The sequence below is a fragment of the Nansenia antarctica genome (genome assembly GCF_963989245.1).
Source record: "Nansenia antarctica genome assembly, chromosome: 5".
Classification (NCBI taxonomy): Eukaryota; Metazoa; Chordata; class Actinopteri; order Argentiniformes; family Microstomatidae; genus Nansenia; species Nansenia antarctica.
In genome coordinates this window covers 73,386,340-73,397,160 of record NC_137690.1, presented here as the reverse complement: position 1 = coordinate 73,397,160, position 10,821 = coordinate 73,386,340, and the positions used below count along the sequence as shown (strand labels likewise).

General features: G+C 43.8%; 1 protein-coding gene across 1 annotated transcript in view; it reads right to left on the bottom strand.

Moving 5' to 3' along the window:
* Positions 1-8,007, bottom strand: part of erf (Ets2 repressor factor) — a gene marked incomplete at its 3' end in the record, with an annotated part of 34,392 nt that extends 26,385 nt beyond the window's left edge. The window contains exon 1 of the mRNA XM_080530864.1: positions 7,888-8,007. Within this exon, the coding sequence (XP_080386990.1) occupies positions 7,888-7,909 (22 nt within the window). The 5' untranslated portion in view covers positions 7,910-8,007. The remainder of the gene's footprint in view (positions 1-7,887) is intronic.
* Positions 8,008-10,821: the final 2,814 nt, after the last annotated feature.

Sequence of the window (10,821 nt, the reverse complement as noted above, 5' to 3'; positions counted from 1 at the left end):
AAGAAGGTGGAGGAGGGGGTGGAGGAGAAGGAAAAGGTGGAGGAGAAGGAGGAAGAGGAGAAGGAAAAGGTGGAGGAGAAGATGGTGGAGGAGAAGGAGGAGGAGGAGGAGAAGGAAAAGGTGGAGGAGAAGGAGGAGACGGTGGAGGAGGAGAAGGAGGAGGAATTGGAGAGGGCTGGGCGTTAAGAGAAGCACCAAGACCATCAGGAGGGTCAGAGAGAGAAAGACCAAGACACACTAACAACAACGCTACATGGTTCACAGGGGGGAGGCTCGCGAACGTAGAAATCGGAGGACGGGGGGGCTCTTCGTTAAAAGCAGGGGATGGGAGGGGGAGGAATGGTAGTAAATGACGAGCGCTAGGGAGGAGGGTGGAGGAGGGGGGGGGGGAGAAAAGGGTGAGAACGAGAGAAAGAAAGACAGAACCTCTCTGTCTTAAAAAACAGTTCTGTGATGTGGTCCGACGTCTCCAGACTTCTTTAATTTGCCTCAGAATCCAAAAACACACAAGCGGCTTGACGACCAACGACCGACTCCACGGAGGCTCCAGATGTGGCTGCTGCTGCCGCCGCCGCCGCCGTCGATATCAGCGCTTCCCTCCCCTCCCCTCCCCCGATGCCGTCACCACAGCTCAGAACCGACCACCGAAACCGAGGGAACAAGATGAATCAGTCAGCAGTCGCTGGAAGCTGCCAATCCCCGTCAGCGGCTGCCAATGCAGCTTTCGTTTACTATCTTTCCATATAGACAGACAGACGGTCTCCGCGGTCATTAGCGTTAGCCTCGAATTAGCCCTCGAGCGGAACTTGGATTAGCTTTAGTCGGTAAAACTACTAGCGTTAGCGACTGCAGAGTAGTCGTGGTAGTAGTAGTGGCAGCAGCAGCAGCAACGTTGTGCGTGCTTTGAAGGCTATGAGGACCTCTCGTCACCAGTAACGAATCGTGAGCTTAGAATGATAAGGTTCTATCTCCGTCGAGGGTAGTTCAGAGATATTGAGCTTCAAAGTTTTTACATTCCATTATGTTTTGTGAGATGGAACCTTTGTATTTTATGAATTACTAAGTAAAAAATGTCAACATTTAAAAAAATAACACCACACAGGCATTAATAAACGCCTATTAATGGATCAGATTATGTAAAAAACTAAATTTTGACAAAAATGGAGCTAGAACCTTATAATTCTTAACTCACGTGATGTCATAATACAAACTGAACCTTATAATTCTAACGTCACGGAATGTCTGATGCTGAGGCCAGACCAGAGCTGCTACGGAGGCTTTGAGTGCGTCACTGTTGGGGCTCCTGGGTGGTGTAGTGAGCGTAGGAGCGTGCCACGTAATCGCAGGGTGCCTGGTTCGATTCCAGCCATCGACCTATCCTGCATGTCATCCCTCCCTCCTCTCTCTCTCTCTCTCACCCTCACCCATCCTTCCTGTCAATCTCTACTGTCTCTATCCTCCTCTTTCTCTTTCTCTCTCACCCATCCTTCCTGTCAATCTCTACTGTCTCTATCCTCTCTCTCACCCGTCCTTCCTGTCAGTCTCTACTGTCTCCATCCTCCTCTCTTTCTCTCTCTCTCTCACCCTCACCCATCCTTCCTGTCAATCTCTACTGTCTCTATCCTCCTCTCTTTCTCTCTCACCCATCCTTCCTGTCAATCTCTACTGTCTCTGTCCCAATAAAGCAGAAATGCCCTAAAAACATATATTTTTAAAAGCTTGTGACTGTTATCTTGACTGTCCCTCCTACACACCTCTTCGCCCCCCAATACCCTTCTGTACAGTTCGTCTACCATTAATAATAATATTTTTTTTTAAATAATAAAAATACATTTAAATGATGACAGATGTATAGATGATTCATCTACTTTACCCAAATCCACTTGTTTTAAGTCTCTTCGGATAGATGCGTCTGCTAAATGTCAACAATGTTGTTATCATAGGCTTAGGACTTTGTGTGTGTACTATAGGCCTAGTATGGGTTTACGGAAGGCTTAGCCTACACAGGCTATGATATAACTTACATCGTAGTGAGTGTATGCATGATGTGGCTTACACACAGCACACACTCCTCTAAAACATCAAAAAGTCACAGGGGGTGGCCTGGGGTGGTCCAGCGCCATGGCCTGGGGTGGTCCAGTGGTCTAGTACCATGGCCTGGGGTGGTCCTGCTGACATGCCCTCTCTCCCTTCTTCTTCTCTTTCTCGTTACTTTCCTGCCTGTCATCACTATATCTGTCCAATAAAATATAAAAATATGAGTGGGACTGCCCCTAACTCTATAAAAATAACTTTAAAAACCAAAAAACTCACAGGGTTGATACTGACGACATAACAAGACGAAACAATTGGCTGCCCATTGTGTCCTTGACGTCGAATCAACTCGAGTAACCGAATAATCAGTGACTAGGGGATTCCTGTCAACCCGTCGCTGTGTGTGTCTCACATTTTCCGCTCAAGAAGCCACCCAGTTTAATCTAAACACCATGGTCCTAAATCTGCTAATGATGGATCCTCCGTCAACAACTGAAAACGGGCGCATAAAAACATATGAAAAAAAGGTCTGAGTCCAAGTGGCGTCACCGCAAGAGATGGCAACCCAAATGAGCACAAACGTGAGAATTATGGGAGTCAGTGAGTGAGTGTGTGTGTGGTTGTGTGCGTGTGTGGGTGTGTGTGTGTAATGCAACACAGACTCAGCCATTTAAGGGGAATGTGGGGGGGCCCTAAGCCCCCCCTAATAAACAGTGTGTCTGTGTGTGTGTATGTGTGTGTGTATGTGTGTGTGTGTGCGTGTGTGTGTGTGACACACAGAGAGAGGGAAATAGAGAGTGTAGAGAGCATGTTTAATGTAAATCTTCATTAACCGTAAACATATATCCGGAAGGAGAGGAACAGTCTGATGGAAGCTCTTTTAATTGGGTCTTTTAAAAAATATATATTAAATTAAGTTTTGAGGTAAATTCATTCTGGGGGTTCTGGGAGAATTATAACATGGTGCTTCATCATCTCCTCTGTGGTGGCTGGCTGTAGTAAAGCAGCACACACACACTGAGGCAGAGAACAGACATGCTGAAAGACTTATAAAGCCTTATACAGCCTGCTTAGATAAGATGGGGCCGTTTCATAACCAACAACATCAGGCCTGAAATTCCCTTCCTTCAGGGCTATTTACCACCCACTGCCTCCCTCCCTCCCCTCCTCCCTCCTCCTCTCCCCCCCGCTCTCCCCCCCCACACACATTTACCTGCTTTGATCTGCCGGGGGGGAAACATTTGGTGACGCCATCAGGTGTGTGAGGTAACATGGGGGAGGGAGGGAGGGAGGGGGGTGTAGTGCTGTGTTTCTCACCCGTTTAACCTTCAACAACCTCATGTTCAAGGGGATGTGCGAGTGTGTAGGGAGAGAGTTGACCCACTAACACAAACATTAGTCTTAAGTAAAACACACACACACCCCCACACGCATACACAAACAGACAGACAGACGCACGCAACACTTACACACATACAAACAAACAAGACAGACACGGACACACAGCCCACACACACACACACACACACACACACACACACATACCACACACACACCCAGACACATGGACACACACCACACACACACACACAGACACATGGACACACACACACATACACACACACACACACACGACACAGACAGACAAACAGACAGACAAACAAGACCTACACACACGTCGAAGAGCAATAACCACAGAGCCCCAGAGCGAGTTTTGACAGACACAGGCTAGACGAAACCTCAAGGTTCCCACCAACCCACAGACATAACAGCCAGGGCCCCCCTCCATCCACAAACCACAGACAGCCGCCCCCCCCACCCCTAACCCCCACCCCTCCATCCACAACCCACAGACAGGCCCCACTGCCTCGCTAAACACTGGAGCACACACAGATTGTCTGAAGGACAGGATTACGGGAGACGTGTTAATTTTGGATCCAACTGCAATATTATTAGAACCGGTTTTCTACTTCAAAACTACTCGCAAAACCACACTATCACCCATGTAATGAATCCATTTTAAACACAGAATAAATCTGAAATCAAATGCAGTTTTTCTGGGAGGTGGGTGGGTGGGTTAGTATAGTGGTTATTTCAGATCGGTTTCGAATCGTTTGGAAAGCTTTAGGGTGAAAACACACGTTTGTGTTGTAAGGCTGCTACTCTAGAAAGCAGGAGGCTGGCTCTAGTTAAGTTCAATTCGCTGGAAAACAACACACATACTTGTCTCATGTTTGGCGGACGCTCCGTTGATCTGGAGCGAGCCAACATACAAACCCGACAAAAATACTGGAAATGATGACGTTGTTCACTCTCAGTGCGTCTTTATAACACAAGCTAATTGCTGATGTATGGGGTCCATTCTCCCCTCACCTTGCCGGAGACAACAAACCCCTTGCCTCTGCTGGGGCTGTGACGTCTCACGCCTGTCAGCTTGTTGATACAACGATAGTTGAACGCGGTGCGTTCGTAAACTCGCTCCGAGAGCGCCGGAGCGCACGCTGTCGTTCAACGTCATAGACAAGAGCGACCATTGACAGAGTCGTTTGATTGGACGGAGCGGAGGAGGCATTCCTTGAGTGCTGATCAGATTTCCAGAGCGAGTTTTTACGAACGCAGCCAATAATAATGAGTAACACAAGTGGAACATTGCAGCTCGCCGGCCAGACTGCTCACATCCTGAGAGGATGCAGGGGGGGAGACCCGTAGACCTTAACTCCCCCTCCCCAGAGTAGCTAGCGACATGCTTATGCACCTCTACTCTGAACCCCGTCACCTAGGGGCACCTGGTGACCCCGTATCAACGTTCACCACGTCAGACACCAGAAGTGTACTTTCATGCACACTTGACTGGCATCAAAACCTCGTCTCCCACGGTTCAGTGAACACACGGTTTTAGGTTTTAGCCTGCCTCGATTAAAAGGCACTAGCCGTGCTACACTAACACACAAACTGTACGGGTCAGTAGTGTACGACAGCATGTATAACACGGCCTTGGGGGAAATCTCTCTATTGTTTTTTTTAATGATCTGATAATAGCTCTCTCGTGAGTATGTATGCATGCATGCTGAGGACTTTCTGGCACATTCCACCGAGCGAAGGTCTGGAAATAATCACTGGACGTGTTGTCTAGCGGACTCAAAAGTGTTGGAAAAACAAGTTGTGACAAATAATGGAGTGTTTAGCTGTTAGAAATCGATGCTGGGTTTTCCACAGCTCGTGTGAGAGATGTGTACAGTGGATTTTTGGAGTGACTGTATGTAACCAACAGTGTTAATATAACGTTGTTACCACCACAGCTACTATTACTCTGTCACTACACCGGCCAACAATGTGGTGTTAAAAAGAAAGAAAGAAGAAAACTCCCAATTTCTGTCCAAATCCTTACAATAAATGGCATTACATTACAGATATACACAGCCTTCAGTGTCCTGAACAATATAACAGGATTGTGTAGTGGAGCTTGACTAGTGTGTGTGTGTGTGTGTGTGTGTGTGTGTGTGTTTGTACCTTCTAAACAAACAGTATGTATGGCATCCGAATAACATAAATCTTGGCTGTAATTGTACATTGTATGGTTTCCTCGTAGCGTAATTGCCTGGGAAAGTTATGCTTCCACTTGTGGTCAGCCGAGCCATCTTCTGTATGTAGTGTCAGAAATGCCTGATGTCAAAGAGTGACTTGGGCAGATAGTGAATTTGGAATGTAACCACAAGCATTCTGATAGGCTGATGGCATCATAGGCAATAATGCCCAGTGAATCATTAGTGTTAGGAGGGTAGAGTTAGGTAGATATCTAAATTTGGCCAAAATATGACTTAGGCAATTATGCTACGAGGCTAACGATGTGTGTTTACATTTATTATTGTCAAATACTTACTGCCAGTGTTCTGTACATATATTGATAATCATCTCATGTATATTGACTTTTATATTCATTTATTTCTACTCACTGTCATACATAACACCGTAATAAATTGCACCCTCTACATCATGGCCTTTTTGGCCGTCAGGTTAGATGTCAAAGTACATTTTGTTGTCTCAATACATGATGATCCCTGTGCAACGACAATTCAGATTCAATGTAAATGTCATTGGCGTAGTTAGTACAAGACAAGTACAGTGACAATAAAATGCAATTGGCATCCAGCCAGATAGACCAAGCCTTAGGTATGTACAGATATATGTACAGACACAGTTACGGTATGTTCAATGGAGTTGAATCTAATCTTATCTAATATGACATAGCATGCCACATCATGTAGCCTAGAACACTGGCTACAATGTAACTGACTAACTAAGTGAGAAACGTTCCATGGAACGGGTGGAGTAGTAGTAGTAGTAACGTTCCATGGAACGGGTTTGGAACGTTTCTCAGTTAGTTAGTTATGATGTGGCAGGTCAATTACAGATGTTGCAGGATTAGATCAGATTAGATTCAACTCTTATGAGAAGATTATGTGTGTTTAGAATAACATGGGTTTTCCTAATGTGATTGTAAAGTACACCCAAAGAACGTGTCGAAATGGGAAACTTTTCCCACCAACTTCTATATATATATATATATATATGTGTGTGTGTCTTAAAGTGACTTTATGTGAGAGTAGAAAGTGACTTTATGTGAGAGTAGAAAGTGACTTTATGTGAGAGTAGAAAGTGACTTTATGGGTGAGTGGAGGAAGGGGGCCGGGGTGGCTAGCTAACTAGCTAAAGGTTTTAAGAGTGCGAACTTGAGTCATTATTCTACAGTTATTCAGCAAGAATATAGTCAATACAGTGACCTACCCTACCGTGGTTATTGCTGAGTGAGATATAAGCCGGGTTTGTGAGCTCCATAGTGAAGGTTTGTGAGCCACATAGTGAAGGAAAGAGGGATTCTGTCCCACCGTTGCCTAGCTTAGCTTAGCATAGTCATCAAAGTTCACATATCTGTGTGTATGTGTGGACATGGTGGGGGGGTTGTTTAAAAGGAGGGTGTACATTGTTCTCTTGCCCCCTGTTGTTAAACATATAACCCTCATAACCCTTTGAAAACCCAATAAATATACTTCTAAAAATGAAAAAATAAAGTTCAACTAGCTAGCTTAGCATAAGCTACCCAACTTAGCTTACCCTAGCCTGGAAGGAAACTTTCAGGAGCTTGTCTTATATAACCTAGTTCTTACCTTGTCTATATAACTATATAACTATATAACTATATAACTATATAACATTAACCTAGACACGGTTTAACAGCTAAACCTACCACTTCAACAACATTTACCCGTCTTGTTTTCATCCCAAACCAGGACGTTTCTGCCTTCTCGTCGGGCTAAACTTGAAGCTACCAAAAGAAACTAGTTCAAGTGTTCGTCATGTAGCGAAATGTCCTCGTTTAGGATCAAAGCGAGACTGTAGGTAACGTTATATAGTTATATAGACACTTCCTACAACTTAACAACTTTACTTTTGGAGCTTAGTAACAAAGTGCTCCAGTCCAGTCGAGCGCCAGAAATGACCAAACACTTTCCCAGAGCAACACAACACAGGACAGTATATTATTCTTATATTATTATTATTATTAATAATATTATTATATATGCCATTCCGATAATAGTGAGTGAAGTAAAAAAATAATAATATATGAGCAATAACATAATAGTTCGGCTTGTTTACAACAAAAAACAACTTGTTACATCTGAAGCTGCAATACTGAGACAGACTGGGCTACAGGCAGACGAATAGACGAACGTGTGTGTGTGTGTGTGTGTATATATGTGTGTATATGTGTGTGTATGTGTGTGTATGTATGTGTAAGACACGAATAAATGGGATTTTTAAATGCATTTCAAATGGTGATGTGGTGAACTTTACCCGTGTCGCTGGGGGTCTTCATCCTAGCTCTGGTCTCAGGTCAGGTTCCAGGAGGTTCCGTCCTTCTTGTTCTTCTTGGCGGAAAAAAAAAAGAGAGAAAAAAAATCGCAGAGAGTCCAACACACAAACACGATGCCTGGAAAAGTTTTCCAGTGAAAGCCTTTCTCTTTCTCAACGCTGCTATAGTCTCTGTTTCCACAGGCCACCGCTGTTTCTTTTAAGAGCTCACAACCTTTCCTTTTTGTGTGTCCCCCCTAAATGCTATTTATTTTTTTAGAAATCGTTTAGTTGAGACGAAAGTTGCTTCTGTGGCCCTCCGGGTAGATCCAGGCTGGTCGGCGGCAGAATGGCGCACAAGTTGCGGAGTTGCGTCGTGCCGACAGAGCGAGCTGGGCACCCAGGCTTGTAACATGGAATCACAATGTTCCGCCTGTGTTTAGATGTCAGATAATATAAGAGTTGCATCTTCGATTCTTCCGCACATCATCAAAACAGTCCCGATATAAAGTCGTACGTTAGTAGTCTTCTGAAATCTTCGCGAATGTAAACCAGTTTTTCCCTTTCTCCCCCTCTCTCTCTCTGGACAGACTTTTTCTTTTTCCACTCAGTAAGTATTCTCTCACCACCCAGCCCCCCCTCCTCTCTCTCGGGGTGTCGTGTTTCGCTCTCCCCACCACACGGGGCCGCCCACGCCGACCTGGGCTGTGGCTAGACGGTAGGCTGGATATATGTTAATATATAATAATAATATATATATATATATATAATATAATTATAATTATATATCATATAATAATAACAATAATAATAATGACAATAATAACAATAGTAATAATATATATAATTATTATATACAAATATATCATTATTATGATTATTATTACTACTATTACTATTGTTATTATATATATATATATATATATATATATAATAACAATAGTAGTAGTAATAATATATTATTTATAATTATATATATAATAATAATAATAATTATATATTATGGCTGACGGCTGTATATATGTTATATATGTAATATATATATATATATATATATATATATATATATAATAACAATAGTAATAATAATATATAATTATTATATAAAAATATATTATTATTATTATGATTATTATTACTACTATTACTATTGTTATTATATATATAATAACAATAGTAGTAATAATATATTATATATAATTATATATATATATAATAATAATATAATATATACTGTATATATATTATGGCTGACGGCTGTATATATGTTATATATGTAATATACGGTATATATAATAACAATAACAATAATAATAATAATAATAATAATATATAATTATATATAATATGTCTGCCGTGGTACTGGGTTATGGCTAGATGGTATGTAGATGGTATGTGGTGAGTCGTACTAGCTTGGTATGTGTACCGTCGTAATCCCCTTAAGTTTACTCAAGACTTCACCAGCCTTGGTAGAGTTGAGCAGGGAGCCCTGTTGTACTACTCTACAGTATGATGTATAGCTAATAACCACCAACCACCAGTAACCAACCATCAATAACCACCAGTAACCAACGGTTACTAGTTCACAAACAGTCAACAGTGAACTGATTCAGAGATCTAAATGAATGATTATGCATCATTTAGTTAATGATGTGTTCAGTGGTTTGTTAGTTTACACACCACAGAAATCTGCACTTGTCTTCTCTTGTCTCTCGCAAAACGGTAACCAAGGTAAAATGTTATTACCTTGGTTACAATGTTTTCACTGCTCCTATCCGAAACAATAAATCAGTCAATTATGTGCATGATGTTTTTTCTTCTCCTCTGAATTATTTCTTTCGTTACATGAACTTGAACCTAAGAAAAGACGGTTGTTGTTGTCGTCCACGCCGCGGTTGTTTACATAGGAAATGTACACAAGGATGAGGAGGATATGATTACTGAGACACAGAGCTAGGCTTGACTCAGGACGTGATGACATGTGATGTCTGTCTGCCAGGCAAGCAGTGAAACTAGTTACAACAGGGGGAGAGGGGGAGAGAGGGGGAAGAGGGGGGGGGGAGAGGGACCAGGGAGAGGAAAGAGGGAGGGAGGGGGGGGAGAGGGACCAGGGAGGGGAGAGAGGGAGAGAGGGAGGGGAGAGGGACCAGGGAGGGAAAGAGGGGGTGAGGAGAGAGGGGGACCGAGGGAGGGAGAGAGAGAGGGGGACCGGGGAGGGAAAGAGGGAGGGAGGGAAAGAGGGGTGGGGGGGGGGAAGAGGGAGGGAGAGAGGGGGGGGAGGGAGGGAAAGAGGGGGACCAGGAGAGGGAAAGAGAGGGTGAGGGAGGTTAAACTCACTCGCTCGCCTCCTGGTTGGCGTCACTGTTGCTGTGGAAACCCGCCCCCGGTGATGACCAATTCTATCACAGCCTTTTTCAATAAAGTTAAACTTAAACCGTTCTAAACTTCTGTTCTACTAGGGGTTAGGGCTGGATGCAGGGTTAGTGTTATATCAGGGCTGGAGAGCTAAGTTTAGGACTTAAGCTAGGGTTAGGGGTTAACGTTAGGTCAGGGGCTAAAGCTAGGCTTAGGGACGGAGACAGAGTTAGTGTTATCAAAGGTTATTAAAAACAGTATTCGGGCTAGGGTTTGGGTTGGAAGGTGAAACTATGGTTAGGGCTGGAGGCAGGGTTAGTGTTATATCAGGGCTGGAGAGCTAAGTTTAGGGCTAAAGCTAGCGTTAGGGGACGGAGGCAGGGTTAGGGTTATATTAGGGCCGGAGAGCTTAGGGCTAAAGCTAGGGTTAGGGGGGTTAATGTTAGGTTAGGGGCTAAAGCTAGGCCTAGGGATGGAGCTAGGCACCCCCCCCCCACACACACCCCTCAAGTACAGTATGTCACCGAAATCTGGCCACCTACCCACCTACCCACCTACCCACCTACCAACTACTCACCTACC